We start from the raw sequence: 23531 nt of genomic DNA, 5'->3' as shown, positions 1-23531 counted from the left end.
TGAGGCTGAGGTGGGGGGACTGATCTAGCTCATGCGGTCAAAGCTACAGTGAGCCGTGACTGAGCCACTGCACTCCAGCCTGGGCAATAGAGCAAGACCCTGACTCAAAAAAAGAAGAAAAAAAAGGGGGGCGGGTGCAGGATGCAGTGGCTCACACCTGTAATCCCAGCACCTTAGCAGGCTGAGACAGGTGGACCGCTTAAGCCCAGAACTTTGAGACCAGTCACATGGCAAAGCCCTACCCTTTAAAAAAAAAAAAAAAAGGAGAAAAAAGATGCGACACTCAGCTGGGCACGGTGGCACATGCCTGTGGTTCCAGCTATTCAGGAGGCTGAGGTCGGAGGACCACTCACGCCCAGGAGGCCAAGGATACTGTGAGCTATGATCGCACCACTGCACTCCAGCCTGGGCAACGGAGCAAGAACCTGTCTCAACAAAATAAATTAATTTAAAAAAAAGAGAGAGAGAGAGAGAGAAAGCTGAGTAGCCACCTTCCCATCGCACATAAAGAGGCAGCTGCATCACAAGCTCCCATCCTCAGGAGCTGCTCTGCATCCTCGTCACCGGCCTCGAAACAGAACGCGTCGCACGCCAGACACGGTTCTGAGCTCCGGGTGTGTTCGTTCCCTTACCTCTCCAAACAGCCTTATGATCCATGGCCAGGCCTGTACCCAAGACAAAAACCACATCCACACAAAACCTCATACACAAATGCTTTATTCACAGCAGCCTGCAGGGAAACAACCCAAATGTCTACCAACTGACGGATGGATAATAAATGGAATGGATGGAATCCGAGGAGATAAATGAGGCCACGCGAGTGGGGCCCAGATCTGCTATGACCAGTGTCCTCATAAGAGGAGGAAATAAGGACACCCAGACACAGAACGCAGGGCTTACACTGCAGGAAGGTAGCTCTGCAGGCCCAGGGAGCTCGAAGAAACCAGCTCAAGCTGGGCCTCTCGATGTTGTTTTTGTTTTTTTTTGCTGAGACGAGTCTCTGTCGCCTGGTGGCTGGAGTGCAGTGGCCGATCTCAGCTCACTGCAAGCCTCACCTGCTCACGGCCTCCCGGGCCTCAGCCTCCCGGTAGCTGGGACTACAGGCCACCTCGGGCCTCGGCTAGTTTTTGTATTTTTTAGTAGAGACGGGTTTCACCGCAGCTAGCTAGGATGGTCTCATCTCCTGACCTCGCGGGATCCGCCTGCCTGGCCTCCCAAAGTGCTGGGTGGATTACAGGTGTGAGCCACCGCAAGACCGGGCGAAAGCCCCTCGGATCTCGACACCGCCCAGAACCGCGAGGGAAGCATTTTGAAAGCCAGCGCGGAGCCCCATCTGTATGCCTTTGCTGCCGCAGCCTGAGCTGACAAAGACGCCACACGATGGAACAGGCTTCAACAAGGAAAAGAACAGGGGCACTGCTGGGGACTGCGATGCCCACGGACCACGCCAACACCACGTTCAGGGCAAGGAGCCACCACAGAGGACCACAGGGGGCACGGTTCCATTCACAGGAAACGTCCAGAACGGGCAGACGCAAAGACAGAGCATACAGCTGCGGTGTCTAGGATGGGGAGGACGGGGGCTTGGGGATGGCAGCGAAGGAGCGTGGGGTAAAATGTTCCTACAACCGACTGTGGCAATGGCCGCAAAACTCTGCAAATGCATCACAAGCCACTGAACTGTACACTTAACGAGAGAACTGAATGGCATGTGAACTGCGTCTCAACAAAATCATTGAAAATCCTATGGGGTCAACAGTAATTGTTCAACTTACAAGCAGAGGTACTGAAGCAGCAAGGAGTCACTTTTCTACTCCTACCTGGGTCAACTTTGATAAATTACACTTCTCTCAGAATGTCTATTTTGCCTGAGCTACCAAATTTCCTGGCAAAAGGTATTCTTAACACGCCATTTTCCATCTCCACGGCGACTACACGAGGGCTCCCTTCCGTGCGTAAGGCTCCTGCTTTCTGCCCGTTGGCCACGCGTTTAGCGGTCCCATCAGCTCTCTAAGAGCTGCGTCTGGCTCTGCATGTCCTTTCCCATCTCTGTCTTCCACCTCCTCCATTTCCGGGGTTCTGCTCACTGCCCTCCTCCCACCCGCCCTCTGCAGAGTGAACCTTTCCCCTTTTCTGTGCGTGCGTCTGAGGCCGAGTTACCACGTGATTCCTGCCACGGCCAGAGGGAACCTGAGGCCCTGTGGGCCACGTGCAGTCCACGTCGCAGACTCTGCTTGGTTGTGTTTATTCTTATGGGTAACATTTTTAAATTGTGAAAAACACTCTTGGCTCGAAAACTGGATAGAAACAGGCCGAGGCCCCATCGGGCCTGCAGGCCACAACTTCGTCATACCTGGTTAAGGATTTAAGTTTCCTTAGTTGCTTCCCAAAATTTTAGATGGAATAATTTTGTGACTGTTTTTTTTTTAACTTGTTTTTATTTTTAAACTTTTTTAACTTTTTATTTCAAAACTTCTCCTGAGACTTCTTTGACTCATGTGATTTAGACATTTGTATATCTTCTAAGTAAAAATTATCACCTTTCCCTTATGGTTCTGTATCCAGTTTTTAATTTCATTACTTTGTGAGCATGGAATACCGTCTGTACGCCAGTGAGTCTCTGGAATGTCTCGAGACTTGTTCTATGGCCTCGATGTGTAATATCTGTGAATGCTCTTCAGGTGTCTACAAACGTGTATTCTCCAACGGCTGGCTCAGGATTCTATATCAATTACGGAATCAAGCCAGTTGCCCCTGTTGTTGAAATACTGTATGTACACACATAGTATGTAATGTGCATTTTATACATATCTATATCTCCGCTACATATTTATTTATCACTAACCGAGAGGTGTTCTGAGCTCTCAGGAGGATACTGGGTCTGTCCATTTATCTCCGTAGCCCTGTTAACTTCTGCTTTTCCGATTTTAGAAAGCTGAGTCAGTCCAGACTCACCACAAGCCCACAGGAATTCAGTGCAGGGATGGATCAGGGCTGATGAGGCCATGGGGGCCAAGTCACCAGAGTCTAAGCACAGCCACACCGCAGCGGGTCCGGTGTCAGCACACACAACCAGCAACAGCACATCCCCAGGAGCTGCCGCACAAGCACACGGGGGCTGCTGCTTCGCTTCTGCCTCCAGATGGTGCACAGCTCTCTCCTCCAGCTCCCAGTGAAGGGGGTTCTAGCAGAAGGTCCTGCCTGGCTGAGGTGACAGGATGCAAAGCCTGTCAGGACCACGAGGTCAGGAGATCAAGACCATCAAGGTCGCATCCTGCAAGAGGGACCCATGCGGCATCACGGGCAAGAGCGGGTCTCTCTGGACGATGGCAGTCCCACCCCCGGGGCAACCACGAGGACTCTCAGTTTATCCACGTGCTTGGAACAACGCCTAGCGACTGCCAGTGCAACGCAGCGCAACGCGGTTCTGACTTTTATCCTTACTTTCAGAACTTGAAATGAACTTGAGATAACCTAAAAGACACTATCGAAAACCAGGTTAAGGAGATGAAAGGAGAAATGAAAACCACAGCGAGGAAACAAGGAAGATATGAAAAGGAGCCAAAACCAAAGTCTGGAAATACATGAAGGAAAAGATTTCACTGCAATGGATGGAAATGTGACTCTCAGGACTTAGCTGAGGAGAAACAGTGGCCCTGAAGACCAAGCCCAGTAAGTAGCACTGACGCAGCTGGCAGAGGGGGACACGGAGGTGGAGAAGACGCAGCTGGCAGAGGGGGACACGGAGGTGGAGAAGACGCAGCTGGCAGAGGGGGACACGGAGGTGCAGAAGACGCAGCAGAGCAGGGGAAGACACACAGGTGGAGAAGCCGGCAGCAGAGGCAGGAGGGAGAGGGAAGACACAGAGGTGGAGAAGCCTCCAGGAGACACGGGAGAGGATGAGAAGGGACCAGCCCCACTGGCCTTTTGTCTGTTCACATCTATTTTCATTGCTAGGTTTTCCACTGTTATTTGTAGCAAGAAAAAAAAGAAGATCTGAGTGTTAATTTTTTAAATTTTACTTGTCCTTGTGCAATTTAACTAGATGACTTCTGTACCTGACTGCTGTGTGTGTAAAGGCACCTTTGAAGAAATTCCCTATACGGGGGCCACAGGAGTTGCTCCTAGAAAACTAACAAGCCTGAGTCAGGCGAGCGAGAATTCCGAAGCCTAAGACGCTTCACTGTCGGGGTGGGGGAGGAGAGGTGGTGAGGAAAACTGTGGGAATTCTTACACTTGGCCCAGGTTCACAAACCTGAATTGGGTTTCCCAATCAAAGACAAAACAAGCCATAGCTCAGGGTTTCAAGTTTCCCTCTCAACACAGAAGCTGCAGGTCCGATCCGCACTAGGAGAGGAGGGAGTGACAGGACGCTGTTTAAACAGAAACCAAAAGCTGCTCGCCCTCCCTCTGACTCTGACGGTGCCTGCAGAGCCGCCAGGAGCCCCATTTCCAAGGCCGCTCGGGGTGAAGGTGTTGGGAGGGAGGAGCCAGGGACTGTGCACCCAGTACAAAGGCTACCCACAGGCCACACACCCAGAAACTGTCAGCCCTGCCACAGAGCACCATCCCACAAGGCTGCGCCCACCCATCCCCTCACACTCACCAGGCAAGAGGCAGCCTGGAGGGGCCTTGGTAGGAAAAAGGGGCAACAGAGAGGGGCTGTTTGCTACACTCCCACTCGTCTGAAAAAATTAATTAGCTCCAGTTTCATAAAAATTCAAACCGTGGGCCCGGCCCGGTGGCTCACGCCTGTAATCCCTGTAATCCCAGCACTTTGGGAGGCCGAGGCGGGAGGATCACGATGTCAGGAGATCAAGACCATCCTGGCTAACACGGTGAAACCCCGTCTCTACTAAAAATACAAAACATTAGCCAGCCGTGGTAGCACGCGACTGTGATCCCAGCTACTCGGGAGGCTGAGGTAGGAGAATCGCTTGAACCCAGGGGGCGGAGATCGCGCTACTGCACTCCAGCCTGGGTGACAGAGCAAGACTCCGTCTCAGGAAGAAAAAAAAAAAATTAAATCGTGGCATTATTTGTACAAACAAATTAAAGTTTAGGTACTGACATGACAAATCTCAGACTTCAAGTTACAAATAAAGCCCTCCACTTACTCATCAAAGTCAACAAATGTCCAGAAGAAAAGCTTTCCCCAAACTCTCTCCTACGCCTTGGCCATCTCTCACCACAACGGCCAAATCAACTCCACTTCCATTTCTCCGCGTCGCTGAGCTGTCTGACACAACGAATAAAACCCCACTGATGTTCTCAGGGTTGTTCATTGTTAATGAGAAATCAGATGTCTCCTCGGTCACCTGCAGAGAGTGACTGAGCGGTGCCCACAGCGCCCAGAGCAGGTCGGGCCCAGGCCTTGGCACCTGGTGGTTGAGGACCCCGGGGGTACTGCTGAGCTTGGCCTTGTTAGTGTATGTGGCCCAGAGACCAGACACCCGAGGCCCAGCTCCTGGACAAGCAGTCCCAGGCAACGAGGGTGGTTGGGGAGGGAGGCAGCCCCTTCTCAGTTGTGCTCTGTTCAGTTAAATCGACTTCCCAAAACACACGGTCTGCAGGGGCTTTCAGGCCGGTGGCCACGTAACACAGGCGAAGGCCGTGACCTGTTCCTGGGCTGCTGCTCCGCTGCTCCGAGGTGACAGGAGGCAGAGAGGTGTCCAGGCCCGGCTGGCGGCTTCCAGGCAACCCGGAGGCAGGGCCTAGGGCCCTAACCCAAGCCAGCAAGCCTGTGTAGCACCATTCCCGAAATCTAGGACAGTCTCCAGGCTTCTCCTGGGTCTCGGCCAGTCTCACTACCACCAGGGAAGGAAGGCAGAGGCCGCAGCAGGGCCCCGCAGCAGCAGGAAGGGCCCCCGCACTAGGGAAGAAAACCAGGAAAGGAAGGGGAAGGGGAAACAATGGAAATCCCAAAGAGAGCAGCGGGCAGCAGAGGGCTGGACGAGAGGACACGGCACACAGGACACAGCCCATGGAGGGGGCAGCAGAGGGCTGGACGAGGGGACACAGCACACAGGACACAGCACGTGGAGGGGGCAGCAGAGGCCTGGATGAGAGGACACGGCACGCTGGACGCAGCACGTGGAGGGGGCAGCAGAGGGCTGGACGAGGGGACACGGCACACACGACACAGCACGTGGAGGGGGCAGCAGAGGCCTGGATGAGAGGACACAGCACGCTGGATGCAGTGCGTGCAGTGGGCAGCAGAGGCCTGGAAGAGGGGACGTGGCACGCTGGACACAGCACGTGGAGGGGGCACAAGGATCACAGCCGTGGTGCATTCAGCAGCACAGGGCACGTGGCAGCCCCTAGGCCAGCACAAAACCAAGACAGTCTCTCACTATGGGAATTCCAACCAGAAATGAATGACAACCAAGAAACTCTAAGAAACACTTTCCAAAGGAAGGGGAGGGGCAAGTACTCCAAACCCCTTAAGAGCTGGATGCAGGTCGGGGGAGGGCAGGAGACAGGACAGGCCTGTGGGGGTTCCTACGCCTTCTGTTCCTCCTCCTCTTAACATGCGCTCAGCCGACAGACCCAGGATGCCCTGCCCCCAGATCTAGAGTCTGGTTGGGAAGGAAAGCCGGAGCCTGCCCGCCACCCTCACCCGCTCAGCCTCCCGGTCCCATCCCACAGTCCCGCCCACTGGCCTGAGTCCCTTTAGGAGGGCAGAGGCCTGAGACACCGCCAGGCGAGAGGCGCCCTCAGGCCCGGAGCTGTTCCTGAAGCCGTGCCCTCAGGGGACAGGATGTTGCTGCGTCTCCCCTACAGCGGCGGCAAAATCAGACTGGGAGCCTGATGCCAGGCCTCTGGATTTTCTGCAGAGTTTCCATTTCCTTTCTCCTTTCCTCCGGATGCAGCACCCCACAAGGAACACAAAGGATTAAATCAAAAACAATCTTGCATTTTAAGAAGGTCAAAGATGTGATGCGCTTCCTTCACCTCAGGTGTCCTGTGAGAGACGCTCACAAGTCCCTTTCACGGACGGTAGGACGGAGGCCGACGCCCTTCCTTCACCTCAGGTGTTCCGTGAGACGCTCACAAGTCCCTTCCACGGATGGCAAAACAGAGGCCCAGGGAGGTCAGTGATTGCTGCCCCAAGTCACAAAGGGTGAAGATGGAAGAGCCGAGACTTGAGTCCCAGCACACAGTGCTGGAGAGGATGATGGTTCAAAGGGACCGGGGTGGGCTGGGCAGGATGGAGAGGAAGGGGCCAGGCCAGACAGGACGGACGGAAAGGAAGGGGCCGAGCTGCACAGGACGGAGAGAAAGGGGCCAGGCCGGACAGGATGGAGAGAAGGGGCCAAGCTGGACAGGACGGACGGAGAAGATGGGGCCGAGCTGGACAGGACTGAGAGGAAGGGGCTGAGCTGGCCATGTCCTGTGCCTCATCCCCCCACCTGGAAACTAGGAAAGCTCAACTAGGACTGCGCTTCCAGCCTGTGTGCCCCTAGAGAGAGAGACCCTGACACAGAGGCAGCAACGCCAGCACCTGCTGTGTCCCTGGCACCCCCCAACACACTGGCACCAGGGCTTATCCCCAAGAGCAGCCACCGGCCCAGGTACTGCTCCCTCCCCACCCAGGGTCTGCAACCGCAGGGAAGCACCCCCCACATCTGGTGTAATTCTGCTCATCGCCCTCTGGGCTGGGTACCTCGGCCATGTTCCCGACCTGTGTGTGGGGGCTCCACGGGTCAGGTGCGTGGTGCTCCTGAGTAAATGGACGTGTGGAGGGGCTCCACGGGCCAGGTGCTTGGTGCTCCTGAGTAAACAGACATGTGAGGGGACTCCACGGGCCAGGTGCTTGGTGCTCCTGAGTGAACGGACCAGCACAGGTGGTGCACTTGGCCCCGACACCATGAACACGCAAGAAACACCAGCGGCCACCCCCATGACAGTTCCTAAGATTTGGTCAAAAACCTAATCACAAGACTTCTGAGTAACATAGGGGGTTGAACACATAAAAAATAGTGGGTAAAATCCCACTAAAAACAGCAGAAACGGACCATTTTCTTTTTTCAAGGCATAACTACAGGGTAGAAGAGGAAGGGCAGGAAACGCAGCACCAGGACCACGGAGGAGCCTGGAAGTGCAGGGACAGCAGGAAACGCCTCAGACCGAGAAGCCCAGCCCTCTCCTGGAGGGAGGAAACCCACACTCCCCCGATCCACAGGACAGGAACCTACAAAGCTCCAGGTCTGTGGCACCACAGAACTCGGCGGGGTGGGGCACGGTAGGCCTAAACCCAAGAAGCACTGGGGGCAGGCCTCCCACCTCTGCAGAAGACAGGGCTGACTCCCCGAGGTGCTCGGCAGAGGCCATGCTGAAGATGCAGGGAAGGCACCAGGCACGGCATGGCACTCCTGCAGTCCCGGCTACCCGGGAGGCTGGGGCAGGAGAAGCCCTTGAGACCAGGAGTTCAAGTCCAGCCTGGGTAACACGGCGAGACCCCAGGTCTTTAGAAACACACACACACACACACACGCACACGGAGAACATCCGCCCCCACTCCTCCACCCCCCACTAAAAGAAAGCTATCACTAAAATCCTTAGGAAGGATAAGAAAAGCTACTGCAACTACTGCATGAGAATGAGATGCTACAAAAGGAACACTCAGAACAAAACAGAGCTCATGGAAACCAAAATGAGGAATCAAATACTTAACAGAAGTGTTGGAATATAAAGTTAAGAAAACTAAGACTACTGAGGATAAAGGAAAGAACCTGCAGGTGAGAAACAGCTGTACATAAAAACCAGGAACCACTACTGACATAAAATTCTACAACACATAAAACTAATCCATGGTGGAAAAGTATCAGCCTGCAGTTGCCACGGTCTGGGTGGGGAAGGGTGGCATCAGTGTGACGGTGCTCTTTGGGGCCATAATGGGAGAACATGTTTGTCAAAACTCGTTAAATGGTCCTCTTAAGACCTGTGCCCTTCACTGAATGTAAACCTTACCTTTGAAAGAAGAATCACAAACTAATAAGAATACGCCTGCAAAGTGTTTGGAGCAAAGCAGACTGATGTCTGCAACTGACCTGAAATGCAGCAAGATAAGTAAGCAGGATGGCGAGGGCAAGGGAAGGGTAAGTTGGATGGCGAGGGGAAGGGAAGGGGTAAGCTGGATGGCGAGGGGAAGGGAAGGGAACGCAGACAGCTGTGCTAACTGCAGAACCCCGCTGTTGGGTATATGAGAGTTCACTGGAGCATCCTTACAACTTGTCCATATGTTTGAAAATTTTCACACGAAATGTCGAGAGAGAAAGAATCAGGAATCTGAATGGCATCAAGGTTCTCAACCGCAGCAGTAGAAGCTGCAGAAAATGGAGAAAATTTGCAAAACTCTGAAGGTCAATGATTTCTGGCCTGAGGTTCCAGACTCAGCCAAACTAGCAGTCAGGCAGATAAAACCATTTTCAATAATTCAAGGCCTCCAAAAAACTCTCTCGCACTTTCTCAAGAGCCTATAAAAGGTATGTGCCTCATGTCAAAATAAATGATTAACTCAAGAGAAAGACATGAGATCCAAGCAGCAGCTTCCAGTGCAGGAGAGGCAGGCAAAACCCCCTGGATGGCGGGCAGGCGGGCGTGGGGGCAGAAGGGGCAAAGAGAGGCAAATCCCACCTTCCATGAAGGCAAGCCACCAGACAACACCCAGACAGGGAGAGGAGAAGGGAGAGGGAGAGAGGGAGAGAGGGCACAGACCACCAACAGATCAGGAAGGCTGGAATCGAGGAGGTAAACACCAGAACACTCAGCTCAGGAAAGGCCGAGGTGGGGCTTCTGGGTAGAGGGAGTCGTAGCGCAGACACCCGGCACTCCCGCAGCTGAGAGGTGGAGCCCTCGGCTCCCGCCTTGCATCTGGGCAGCATGAGGCTTCCTCGGCAGAGAAAGGCGACAGAAGGGACGCCCTGACAATCCACGGCCCAGCCTTCTGGAGGACTGGAACTTTCCACCTTGCTCTCTTCAAGTCCTGAGCCATCACACAGCTGACCACCCTCCTAGAGAGGCCTGTGAAGTGCTCCTGAGTGAGGATGAGGTTCCAGCGGATCGCAGGATCCCAGCTGCCCCTCCATGACAGAGGGCAGGTGAGTGAAGCTGTCCTGGACCCGCCAGACCAGTCACCTGCCAGCTTTCTCCTAACTGAGCCACCCCAGTGTCCATGAAACAGAAGGAGCACTCAGCCAGGCCCTCCACAAACTCCTGACACAACATATCCGAAGACGGAATAAAACGGTACTTATTCTAAGCCACTAAGTTTGGGATAGTTTGCTATCCAGGAATAGGTAAGAGGGACAGGGAACTGCTGTTTTTTGTGATAAGACTTATATAACTCTTTTTGACTTCATAAAGTATACGGATGTCTCAATGGACAAAAGTCACCAAAAAAAAAAAAATTTAAGGTATTAAACCATCCTGGGCAACATGGCAAAACCCTGTATCTACAAAAAATTCACCAGGCATAGTGACCGTGCCTGTAGTCCCAGCTACTAGGGAGGCTGAGGCAGGAGGATCACCTTAGTCCATGTGTTTGAGGCTACAGCCAACTGTGATCACACCACTGCACTCCAGTTTGGGTGACAGAGCAAGACCCTGTCTCAAAAAAAAAAAAAAAAAAGGAATTAAATATAAAAGTAAAAGCAAAGCCATATAAAATCTTAAGGAAAAAAATAAACAACAAAAACAAAAAAACAGGCCGGGCGTGGTGGCTCACACCTGTAATCCCAGCACTTTGGGAGGCCAACGTGGGTGGATCACAAGGTCAGGAGATCAAGACCATCCTGGCTAACATGGTAAAAATCTCTAGTAAAAATACAAAAAAGTAGCCGGGCGTGGTGGCGGGTGCCTGGGCGACAAGAGCGAAACTCCGTCTCAAAAAAAAAAAAACAGAAACAGTGTGTCCGTCCTGGCCAGCTTGTCCCTACGCCTCTGCCCTGCAGCCTCTGCCCTGCAGCCTCAGGCTCATCCAAGGGCCTGACAACAGCTCATCCCACCTCCTTTCCCAGTCCTCAAACCGACACCACATTCCAGCCTTCACTACAGCTGGGGTGCGGCCTCCGATTAAATAAGCAAGCAGTCTGGGGGGAGGGGGTGTGGAGGTAAAAACTGGTCCCCACATCAAGTGCCTCTGCAATTTAAAGTGTGTGGGGGGTGGTCTGCGGGAGCTCACAGCTGGCCCCTCCCCCTCCCCCGCACCCACACACCGGGCTCCGCAGCTCTTGCGGCTCTTGCGGTGCCTGGCGTCGGTCGGGCAAGCTCCGGCAGGTCCCTGCAGCCCGGTGCCGGGTGAGCTCCCTCCCTGCCAGCTCAGCTCCCAAGAAGGACCAGGGACAGAGACTCTCAGGAGCAGGGTAGAGGGTGGAAGGTACTCAGACCCTCAAAGGCCTCACTGGACCCTTCTTGGCAAGGACACCATGAATGCTGTACCTCCCAGGGTACGTGTACTTGAGAATCAACCGAAGTGTCTGCCTCCCGTGTACACACGCTCAGGTTCTAAAGGGAAGTCTCACATGTCTTTGCCGTAACGCCAAATATTCACCAGGTGTGATGAATACAGTAATCTACGCTCTAACTGCGGACACGTCGGAAGCCCTCCGACCCATGGCCGTCCAGGCAGCACTGACACCGCACCCGGCACTCACAGACGGCGCCGGGAGTCTGCCAGATACTTGCTCGCTGGGTCCAGTGCTGGGGAGGCTGCCTGCAGCAGCTCGGTGGGTGCAAACACATGAATTGTAGCTGCGGGCAGGAGGAATATCAGGTGCATCTCTACGCCCCGAGGGCTCAACTCCTACACTTAAATCCCTCCCACTGGAACAGCCGGCTCCAGTTTCACCAAGCAAGCGTGAGAACAGGTACTGCTTCCTGAGCACCGCCAGCCACCAGCACCAAGACCCGGCCACATCCCAGCACTGCCCACCTCTGGTAAGTACTTACTATTTCTTTTCAAATTCAAGTTTTATTTTAAAACTCTTCTCAGGTGTATCTAAAATACCCGGCTGAACGCAGCGTTTGCCCCGTGTCTGCTCTGCCTTGCTCTGGGCTTCAAGGATTACTCAGGACCCAGCAGGTGCATGGCTGGGATGCAGACCACGATTACAAAACTTCTAATGAGGCTGACACTTAATTCTAAGAACAGGAACAAGCTTATCTGGAAATTAACTCCTTGTTCTGCCCTAAAATTCATAAAAGTTAAACCAACACAAATTCATATTATTGCTTAACTGTTCCTAACCTCAAAAACAAACTATAATAAATGCTAACAAGAGGTAAGGGTCATATATATGTGTGTGGTGTATGTACATTAGGGTGAATTTAGGGTTTATAAATATGTGTGGTATACGTACATTAGGCTGAATTTAGGGTTGTATATATGTGTGGTGTATGTACATTAGGCTGAATTTAGGGTTTATATATATGTGTGGTGTATGTACATTAGGCTGAATTTAGGGTTTATATGTGTGGTGTGTATACATTCTGCTGAATTTAGGGTTATATATATTTGTGGTGTATGTACATTCTGCTGAATTTAGGGTTTACATGTATATGTGTGGTCTATGTACACTAGGCTGAATAGAGGGTTATATGTGTGTGTGTGTGTGGTATATGTACATTCTGCTGAATTCAGGGTTATGTATGTGTGTGATGTATGTACATTAGACAGAGCTGAATTTAGGATTATAAGTGTGTGGTGTATGCACATTAGACAGTGCCGAATTTAGTATCTAGTTTAACTTTTAATACTTTTAAAGTTTAAAATAAGTACATAAGCTTACATAAAGTTTAAAATTGAACATAAGCTTTCAAAAACAAAACCAAACCAAAGGGGTTAAGTTTCTGTTTGGTTGTTAAAGTCTCATGTACATGTATACACAGACACAAAAAGGGTTTTTTTCCTCACACGAAATTTCTCATAAATCTGCTTTGGAGGAGAACAATTATTGACCCAGCACAATCCGTCCAGATTTGTGCCCCTAATTTTCACTGCGCAGTAGCAAAGGCCTTCCAGCATTTCTGACCGGAGTTTCAGGATGAGGCGGTGACTGTAAAGTGCTGAGCGTTTGTTTACGAGCTCAGGTCTGTAACTCGGGATCTGCTGCCGAAACTAGAGTAAGAGCCCCTGGTTGTTTTTCTGGATCCATTCTTCCAAATTATATTCCCGAAGACTGTCTTTTCCCCAGGTCTTGGTTGTCCTGAGGTTTATCCTTCATTTTAAAGAGCCGAAAGGCTGGGAGGGAGGGGCAGTCAATCACTGGAAAAGCTCAATTGGAGTAAAACTCACAAATCTCGTTCTTGCGACATCCCAGTGGGTAGGCGACAATGGTGTGTCCTTGAGTTATGCAACAATGCCACATCACAATATTGTAATTACAGCATGCCCTTCACAATGCTCCAGCCCAGCAGGCTCCTTGCCAGACAGCTGGACACCACCAGAAGGAACATTACAGCACAGTCTCAGGCACAGGTTAGGACACATGATAAGCATGGTCGCCCAGCCTGTCACAGAAACGTCCCATAAAGTTAAACTGTAATTACCTCCACTGTGTCCTATCAAAGTGTTTTTTTTTTTTTAAGAACTCTTTCTCTCATCTATTTTTCAAAGTTCAAACTCCTCAGAAGCTTGTTAAGCATCCCAGCTTCTCACTATCACCCCAACAACTGTCTGCTGCATTGACTGTCCACATTTAGGAACCTTTGGAAAGACAGTATATTGGCAATTTAGAACTTTAAAAACAAGACAGACACAACCCCGTGGCCAACCGAAACCACTCACTCTTCAAAGCACTGTCTGTGTGGGCAGCTACGCCCCAACACCCAGCCCAGTGCACGCTGAGCAGGAAGAGAAGTGAGCTCTCAGCTCAGCGCACTTTCCAGAAGCCAAGTGCATCGGCTGAGCACACGACATTTAAAATACTTAGAAAGGCACAGAACGGCATCTGTAAATACAGCAAGAAAGCCTGGCGAAAGCTCGGCGGGATCCTGAGCATGTTTTAAGCCACTGCACTCCACTGTTCTTATGCCCTTTAGTGTAGACATTGTCTTCGTTGGCTGCTTGGTCTGAAATGATTTGGAGAAAGAAGTCTTTGTGTCAGGCCGGGCTCAGAGGAGGTGGGTTGGAGGAGAGGGCACACGTTAGCCAGCAGCAGGCAGGGAAGAGTCTGCGTAAGTATTTCAGTAACAGCCACCTTTGATCCAGATCTGGAAGCTCTGTGGAATGTCCACCCTGCTAACGTTTCCTGCCGATCCAGTGGGAATCGAGAGGAGGATGAGACCCTCCTTCAGGATCACACCGAGGTCTTCACTGTAAAACATACTAGCACTGCAGTTCTCAAATGAAAGCAGATAATGAACGAGACTCTGCTTTATTACTAGACAGATAGACAACTCTCCAGGCATGTTATTAACTAAAATGGAAACATGCCTCCCCCAGGAGAAGAAGATGCCCAGCACTTCTTTTTCACCTCTAGAGAAAAACTGCACCTCTAAGTGCAAATCCAAATTACTATAAACAGCTAGAGTTCTGGGTTACACTGCTTGGGCAACAACATACTCTTCTGGGAATATTTAACACCAGCAGTTGCCAGAGTACAAAGTCGGGCTGGTAGAAACTGACCAGAGACAATTTAAACGCCGTGCCCACAGACAGATGTGACAGCCGGAGGTACTGGCCGTCGGGTTTGGTTTCTTCATCCTTATAAACCTCACTGAAGCAGGACACAGAACTCACAGGCTGACATCATCATTTGAAAGCTTACCAAAGCAACAATTTTATCCCACTTACTCCTCTGACACTACTGTAGTTTTATAGATCAGGTGAACTCCACCCGGCTTACACTGAAGCAGCTGTGCTCCCTGTTTTAATTAGCAAATTGTGCAAGCCTGAGAGGTCAGTTTATCCAGGTTTTACTAAAACTACTGCCCAAGACTCCATGTTTACACAAATTTCCTTCAAGCAATTCAACTCCAAAATGCTCTCACTCACCAGGGGCTTCCTCCCTGCCACACCTGCTTACGTCAACTAATTGATCCAAGAACAAAAGGGCAAATCGTTCAAAACTTCAGATAATAACATCTGACTAGAAAAGAGACATACTAATATAAAAGCAATTATTTTCCTAATTACTATTTTGGCTAACAGCAGAGCTTACACATAACTTGCCTGCTGTAAAGCTTTTGAGAAAATCTAACCAACACGGGTTATTTATTTATTTGCCTGAGAGTATCAGCAATGTGAAATAATGCTGCTTCGAAAACTAAAGTCCTCACTTTCTTAGATCCCGAGGGAGTCACCTGCCCCTCTGAGGGCTTGTGTTTCAGGTGCTAGAGGCGACGTTTCGGTATCGCAAGGACGCAGCTCTCACTTGATGAACGTTTTGCAACTGTCATCGTTTTGATCATGATGCTTCCAGCTAGTGATGAAATCATCAGTTTTCAGATCCCTGCCATAACATATCCTATACAATCATGGGAACCTGACTTGCAGAGGTTCTCACGCCTTCAGAACCAGGGAGCGCGGCGAGGCGTGCCGGCACAGGCCCCACCGACTGATCTGGCTGGCCCAGCGTTTGGCTGGAACCAGGCACCGGCTTCTCCACTTCCTGAAGGGAGGCAGGGAAACTGCTTTCATCACCCAGGGCAGGTCTGCCCCACACGGTAGGGACTAAGCCCATAAAGAAGTAGTTCACGTTCTTTTTTCTAATAGGGGGAAATTAGAAAGACAAAGACAAAACGATCATTACATGTTTCATTCACTTGGCTTTGACCCGGTTCATTGTAGCTTCTGTGGCGGCCCACGGTGGGAGAGGGGTGCTGAGCGCCGGGTCTGAGCCCCAGGGTGTCACCCGACACCCTCCCTGGTTGTGGGGTAACAAACATCTTGTCCTCATCCAAGGACAAGATGGCTGTGATGAGTTCCTGCTACACAGAAACTCATCACAGAGAAGGCGACAGGTCAGCAGAACCCCTCTTTTCTACCCAGACCACTTCTTAGTAAATAAATGTCTTAAAGAACTTAAAGTAGGCCAGGCGCGGTGGCTCAAGCCTGTAATCCCAGCACTTTGGGAGGCCGAGATGGGCGGATCACGAGGTCAGGAGATCGAGACTATCCTGGCTAACACAGTGAAACCCCGTCTCTACTAAAAAATACAAAAAAAACTTAGCCGGGCGAGGTGGCAGGCGCCTGTAGTCCCAGCTACTCGGGAGGCTGAGGCCGGAGAATGGCGTGAACCCGGGAGGCGGAGCTTGCAGTGAGCTGAGATCCGGCCATTGCACTCCAGCCTGGGCAGCAGAGCAAGACTCCGTCTCAAAAAAAAAAAAAGAACTTAAAGTATGTTAACAGAGGCAGTTTGTAGAGGGAAGGGTGGTTCTTTGGGTTTTTAAGAAATATGAATAAAGGAGCTGGGCGCGGTGGCTCACGCCTGTAATCCCAGCACTTTGGGAGGCTGAGGCGGGCAGATCGCCTGAGGTCAGGAGTTCGAGACCAGCCTGGCCAACATAGTGAAACCCCGTCTCTACTAAAATTACAAGAAATTAGCTGAGTGTGGTGGTGGCCACCTGTAATCCCAGCTACTAGGGAGGCTGAGGCAGGAGAATTGCTTGAACCCAGGAGGTGGAGGCTGCGGTGAGCCGAGATCGCACCACTGCACTCCAGCCTGGGCGACAAGAGCGAAACTCCATCTCAAAAAGAAAAAAAAAGAAAGAAATATGAATAAATGAGTAGAGAAACCAGTGTGCTGAGAATAAAATCAGAGCACTTCCCCAGAGTTCGGAGCAGCCATACGAAAGCCCAGCCTCCACCCCTGGCCTGTGGTGTGTGGGAGGAAGGACACGGGGTGCAGGGAGGCGGCCTTGCCTCAGGGACAGCTGCCTCCTAGGCTCCACACACACCACTCTACTTTCAAGGGGCAGCTTCTCACTCGACTTTTAGCCACCCTGATGTCTACACATAAAACCTCGCAGACTCAAGAATGGGCACATCTGCCCATTCCTTAAAAAAAAAAGCTGCAGTTGAAACAGTTTTGTTAAGTCATTTCCATTTAGCCTTTTTTTAGGCAAGGTCTCACTCTGCTGCCCAGGCTGGAGTGCGGTGGCAGGATGACAGCTCCCTGCAGCCTCAATCTCCTGGGCTCAAGGGATCCTCCCACCTCGGCCTCCCAAATTGCTGGGATTACAGGCATGAGCCACCACCCCCAGCCCTCCATTTAACTTACTTTTATGTATTTTTTTTTTAATTATACTTTAAGTTTTGGGATACAAGTGCAGAACGTGTAGGTTACATAGGTAAACGTGTGCCATGGTGGTTTGCTGCACCCATCAACCCATCGTCTAGGTTTTAAGCCCTGCATGCATTAGCTATTTGTCTTAATGCTCTCCCTCCCCCCCACCCCCCCCCCCAGACAGGCCCTGATGTGTAATGTTCCCCACCCTGTGTCCATGTGTTCTCGCTGTTCAGCTCCCACTTACGAGTGAGAACATGCGTGTTTGGTTTTCTGTTCCTGCGTTCGTTTGCTGAGGGTGATGGTTTCCAGCTCCATCCACATCCCTGCAAAGGACATGATCTCATCCCTTTGTATGACTGCACAGTATTCCAGGGTGTATATGTGCCACATTTTCTTTATCCGGTCTATCATTGATAGGCATTTGGGTCATCTAACTTTATTTTTAAGCTGTTTGAAAATATTCAGACGCTAAAAGACCTTTTCCTTTTTACATTTTTAATACGAATTAAAGTGCTCAGATCCACAGCACCTCCACCCCATCTCCCACTCACGCTGTCTCCCAGGCACAGGTGCTGCTTGAGTCGCTCCAGGCCCAGCTGCCACGTGGAGCCCCAGACTCAAAGCCTTTGTTCTGGGCCGGGCGCGGTGGCTCACGCCTGTAATCCCAGCATTTTGGGAGGCTGAGGCGGGTGGATCACCTGAGGTCAGGGGCTCAGGACCAGCCTGGCCAACATGGTGAAATCCCGTCTCTACTAAAAATACAAAAAAAAAAATTAGCCGGGAGTGTTGGCGGGCGCCTGTAATCCCAGCTACTCGGGAGGCTGAGGCAGGAGAATCGCTTGAATCTGGGAGGCGGAGGTTGCAGTGGGCCAAGATTGCGCCACTGCACTCCAGCCTGGGTGACAAGAGAGAAACTCTGTCTCATAAAAAAAACAAATAGCCTTTGCTGTCACCCTTGGGTTAGGAGGCAGGTGAGAGCCCCAGTGGGGTGCAGTGCAGCCCCTGAAGGAAACCTGGGGCTGGTAAGAGGGACACAGAGACCCTCTAGAAGAATCCAAAAGAGCAGGCCAGGCCGGGCGCGGTGGCTCAAGCCTGTAATCCCAGCACTTTGGGAGGCCGAGACGGGCGAATCACGAGGTCAGGAGATCGAGACCATCCTGGCTAACACGGTGAAACCCCGTCTCTATTAAGAAATACAAAAAAAACTAGCCGGGCGAGGTGGCGGGCGCCTGTAGTCCCAGCTACTCGGGAGGCTGAGGCCGGAGAATGGCGTGAACCCGGGAGGCGGAGCTTGCAGTGAGCCGAGATCCGGCCACTGCACTCCAGCCTGGGCGACAGAGCGAGACTCCGTCTCAAAAAAAAAAAAAAAAAAACAAAAAAAACAAAAGAGCAGGCCAGCCCTGACATCACAGCGCAGCCCCTAGTGGGTCCCGGGACCTGAGCAGGTGTGGCCCAAGGGCTGAACCCACTCCCTAAAGGTTAAGGGCCAGGACAGCTTCCTCCCATGGCCCAACCATCTCTAAAGCAGACACCACTCACTCCAGTCTCCTCTCGGGCACGAGTGTGGCAAAGCTTTGGCTCTTCCATTTGGAGGTGCACCTGGATGGGCAGGTGCTGCTGGCCGTGCCTCCTGGCCAGCAGGAACGGGGTGACCGTGAAAGCATGTCTCACAACGCTGCTGTCACTCACAGGATGTACAAATTCACCTCAACAGTATTTCAACCATTTAAGTCAACATAAACAGAGCATTTGTATTCCTATCTGAGACAACGTAAATGCTACTTAATGATAAAGCTGACTTTAGAAGCAGCAGGGTGGAGTCTTGTGTTCGAATGTTCTTCGTTTTTAAATAAGCACACTAGGAATACACCAACAACGTGGCTGAAGAGGGCAGAAACTGCCACGAGTGTTTAGGGATTGGCCGCAGGGGAGGCAGGGAGCATCCATGGTCTCGGGCTCTGCAGACCGACAGCAGGCCACGCTGTACTTGGGCGAGCTCCCGGACAGCAGGTAGGACCAAGTAGACGGTGGCCAGCCCATGCTCTGTGTAAAAGTGAGGGGTCACTCTGCGACTGTGGGGTACACGTTAAGGGGAAACGGCCACAAACCCCTTTGCATTTCAGGTGAGAGTGCGGCCAACCACACCCCCACTGTTTCACGCGTGTAACCCTCCAAGCAGAGTCAGGCAGCACTGGGACAGGACCCTGTCCAGACCCTGGGAGGCGGCTCGGTGTCCTCAGCCCCCAGCAGCGTGCTTTCAAGGAAAGGTCCAGGTCACAGGATAAAAGTTCCCAAAACTCAAAGGCTTACAGGCATTCTCAGAACAGACACTCAACGCACCACACGCCACACTCCACCTCTAGGCCCCGAGGCGACTCTTTCAGATCAGACTCAGAAAACATGGTGGGGAGTTAGCAGCCAGGTTACCAGGGGCAGGGCTGCTTCTGTGGCCTCAGGAGCAGGCGGTTTCGGCCCTTCCGGGGTTCTGCTTCAGGGATCCTGCGGCGGTGTGGCAAGCTGAGGCCGGCTTCTCGCCGACCCCTCACTCGCTGTCCTGACACCAAGACTCTGCTCTTTGTTGCAGCTCCCGGCTGCCAGATGACAGAGGCTCTCGCCAGACCCTCAGCACGCAGAGCTGGCTTCCGGTAGAAGCGCTCGGGAAAGAGGCAAAGCGGGAGGTGCCTCTTCAGAAACCACGAGGCGCACGAGGCGTCGACGGTGATCACGCCACCTGGACGGCCAGAGTCCACGGCATAAGAAGGAAAATGAGTCTTCTCAAAGAGCGGAAGCCAAAAAAGCCGCATTACATCCCCAGGCCTCCGGGAAAGCCCTTCAAGTATAAATGTTTCCAGTGTCCCTTTACTTGCAATGAGAAGTCCCATCTTTTTAATCACATGAAGTATGGTCTTTGTAAAAACTCGATTACTTTAGTATCAGAGCAGGATCGCGTTCCCAAGTGCTCTAAATCTAACTCGCTAGACCCTAAGCAAACCAACCAGCCCGATGCCACAGCCAAGCCAGCCTCTTCCAAGTCTGTCACAAACGGAGTCTCCGCCTTTGACTCAAAGCTTCAGCACAGCTCTGCCAGGGAAGACATCAAGGAAAACCTGGAGCTGCAAGCCCGGGGAACCCACAGGTGCCCAGGACAGAAGCCAGCCCTCCACAGGGCATCAGCCTGCGAGAGCCCAGCTCCGGAAGCCGCCCTCGGTGCCCAGCCTGCTCTGGAAGGCGCAGCTCGGCCTTCTGCATTTGTTCCAGTCGGCGAGCACAGACTTAAGGGGCCAGACAGCGCTGAGGCGCCTGAGACACTGGCTTTACCCAACCCCACTGCCAAGGCCACCTCCTTCCACACCAAGTCGGCCTTCCACGCTCCTGGCTACCCCTGGAAAGCCGGCTCACCTTTCCTTCCACCAGAGTTTCCACATAAAATCTCATCTACAAAGGGGCTTGGGGCCATTTCCCCTTACATGCACCCCACAATCCCAGAGTACCCGCCTCACTTTTACACAGAGCACGGGCTGGCCACCATCTACTCGCCTTACCTGCTGGCTGGGAGCTCGCCCGAGTGCGACGCGCCCCTGCTGTCAGTCTACGGAGCCCAAGACCCGAGACACTTTCTGCCTCACCCGGGGCCAATCCCTAAGCACCTGAGTCCATCTCCAGCCACATATGATCATTACAGGTTTTTCCAGCAATATCCCTCTAATCTGCCGATTCCTTACGGATTTTACAGGCCAGAGACTGCGTTTTCCTCCTACGGTCTCAGACTCCCACCTGTCGCTGGCCTCACCCGAGATCAGAGCTCTCACCTGCTTGAAGAAGCCAGCCTGGTCTATCCAGCCTCAAGTCCTTCCAGGTTAAACCCTTCAGACCCCAACAGAAAACACATTGAGTTCGAAAGTCCAATTCCTGAGGCTAAAGACTCCTCCAAGCCTGGGCAGAGAGACACGGAAGGGTCCAAAATGAGCCCCCGCGCAGGGAGCGCAGCCACAGGCTCCCCGGGGAGGCCAAGCCCCACCAACTTCACGCAGACGAGCCAGACCTGCGAAGGCCTGTGTGACCTCTCCAACAAGGCGGCCTCCAGTGCACTGGGAAGACTCCACCAGCCGGAGCAAAGCCTCACAGCCTTCAAGCCTGTGAAGAAAGTCACAGAATGCCGACCCGCCCAGGCTCCTGCGACCAGAGCAGAGTCTCCAATAAGGTAAGAAAATGTCATTTTCAAAACCTCCAAGGGAATGTTTCTGGTTGGGTTCCATGAGCCAAGTTTACACTTGTTCAAACTGCTTCACGCAGTTGCTTTTCTAAGCAAGCTCCTACTAAGCTTTCTCTTGGCTTCTTCTAGCCTCAATGTTGTGAACGGAGACCCCCCCGCTCCGACAGGAAGCACCTCTCTCGTCTTGGAGGCCGCGCCTTCCAGTCCGGAGGACAGCTCCAGGATGGGTCCCCTCAACCTCTCCAAGAAATCAGAGATAAATCCGGCAGCCACCCACGAACCCACGTACCAAGGCAGCCCCCAGGCGGAAACCGCCAGCTTCTCAGAGCTGCAGGACCTTCCTCTCAATCTCTCGGTGAAGGACCCCTGCAACGCCCCGGCTCTGAGGCCTCCCTTCCCCAGTCAACCACGAGCTGCAGAACCTGCTGCTGCTGCTCTACAGAAGACTGGGACAGAAGGTTCTGAGGATGTGCCCAGCCACCCTGAGACCAAGCCAGGTAGCCTCGACGGTGACGGGGCCCCACCCACAGGCCCCGGCGAGGAGGCTCCAGACACACATGCGGTGGACAGCAGCGAGGAGCAGAAGCAGACGGCAGCTGTGGCCCTGTGCCAGCTGGCAGCCTACAGCCCCAGGAACATCCGGGTGGGCGATGGGGATGCTGCAGCCCCGGAACCTGTCTGCCAGCAAGACACACCCACACTCAGCTCCACGGAGAGCCAGGAGGCCCAGGGTGACTTCAGACCCAAAGGACAAAAGAGGACAAGTCAAAGGGATGCTGGAAAATCCCAGCAAGGAGCTAAGAAGGCGAAGCTGCAGGACACGGCCAGAGTGTTCACACTACGAAGGAGGGCCCGGGTATCCTAACGCCGGGTTCACGCGTGTGCTCACAGAGCTACGGCCACACACACGCCTCCCAAAGCGGCGCGCTACGCCACCTCTGAACTGGCACTTTCCTGTTTTTACAAATGCAGCTTCTTCTCGAAAACAAACAAAACCTCCAATTCAGTTTTTATAAATATTAAGCATGAATATTAAAAGGTGCTTCTACTTTTGGTTGTAAAAACATCTGAATGACTCTAAGACTGATAAGTATTTTGAAGTCTAAGCCGTCTTACAGAAGATCTTTTATAAATGTTTGCTTATAAATAGCTCACCATTACAACAAATTGTTTTAACTGTTTTTCTATTAGCTCTAGCTGCATATTTGAAGTAAATGACAATCACTGAAAAAATGTCAGAAAAAGCATTTTCAGTACTAGCATTAAAGTGCCGTATGTAAAAAAGAAAAATGTGATGTTATAACTAAATAACACACAAACATCGAGAGGCTATTTATACAAATAATTTATTTCCGCTAGGGAAAGTGCATTACTGGTGAAGGTATTATCAGTTTATTCTACTTGCTTATAATGCTACAGTGGGTGTTCTGCCCTACTCTGCCTCACTTTCCATTCCCCAAAATGATGTGTATGTTGCTAATTTTCCAATAAACTCCTATGAACCATAAGGAAACATAAAATGAAGATGAATGTCAATCTATGTTATCCTTTAGAACAGTTTGCCATAACACTCAATGAAAAAGAGCTCATAGCTGAGGCAGCAATTAACCTGTGAACGGGTGCGTGTATGCATTCAATTGTGTGGGTGTGAGCGTGTGCTGTCTGTGGGGGGGTGTGTGTGCACATTCGCCCATGTGGGTGTGCACGGCTGCGGGTGTGTGGGTGGGTGTCTGCTTGTGCATGTCTACAGATGCATGTGCACATTTGATCATGTGGATGTGTGCGTGTGCACGTCTGTGGGTATACTCACTTATGCATCTCTGCGGGTGTGTGTGTGCATTCTATTGTGTGGGTGTGCGGGTGTGCACATGCGCATATCTGTGGGTGTGTGTGCGCGTTTGATTCTGTGGGTGTGCATGTGTGCTATCTGTAGGGGGGCACATTCAATTGTGCGGGTGTGCATCTCAGTGTGGGCACATTCAATTGGGTATGCATGTGTGCATATCTGTGGGGGGTGTGCATTCAGTTGTGCGGGTGTGCACGTGTGCTATCTGTGGGTGTGTGCTCCTTCTATCCTGTGTGTG

The 23531-nt window shown here is 52.0% G+C and overlaps 2 protein-coding genes across 4 annotated transcripts in view; one reads left to right on the top strand and one right to left on the bottom strand.

Annotated features, from left to right (window-relative positions):
• The window catches only part of TBCD (tubulin folding cofactor D), a 180656-nt gene that overhangs the window by 88129 nt on the left and 68996 nt on the right, over positions 1-23531 (bottom strand). The gene's annotated exons all lie outside the window — the stretch shown is intronic.
• On the top strand, positions 10838-22999 carry ZNF750 (zinc finger protein 750). Of its 2 annotated transcripts, XM_017950117.3 has the most exons (3): positions 10838-11940; positions 19819-21435; positions 21577-22999. In XM_017950117.3, exons 2-3 carry the CDS (start codon positions 20000-20002, stop codon positions 22310-22312), a joined length of 2172 nt encoding a protein of 723 aa, XP_017805606.2. In that variant the 5' UTR covers positions 10838-11940; positions 19819-19999; the 3' UTR covers positions 22313-22999. The 2 variants fall into 2 exon arrangements, with proteins under 2 accessions (XP_017805606.2, XP_003913678.2); XM_003913629.5 differs by lacking the exon at positions 10838-11940 and having other exon boundaries at positions 18802-21435.

Source organism: Papio anubis, chromosome 17, assembly GCF_008728515.1.
Source record: "Papio anubis isolate 15944 chromosome 17, Panubis1.0, whole genome shotgun sequence".
Classification (NCBI taxonomy): domain Eukaryota; kingdom Metazoa; phylum Chordata; class Mammalia; order Primates; family Cercopithecidae; genus Papio; species Papio anubis.
The sequence above is the reverse complement of the archived record's forward strand: the minus strand, read 5'-3'. Positions and strand labels throughout refer to the sequence as shown.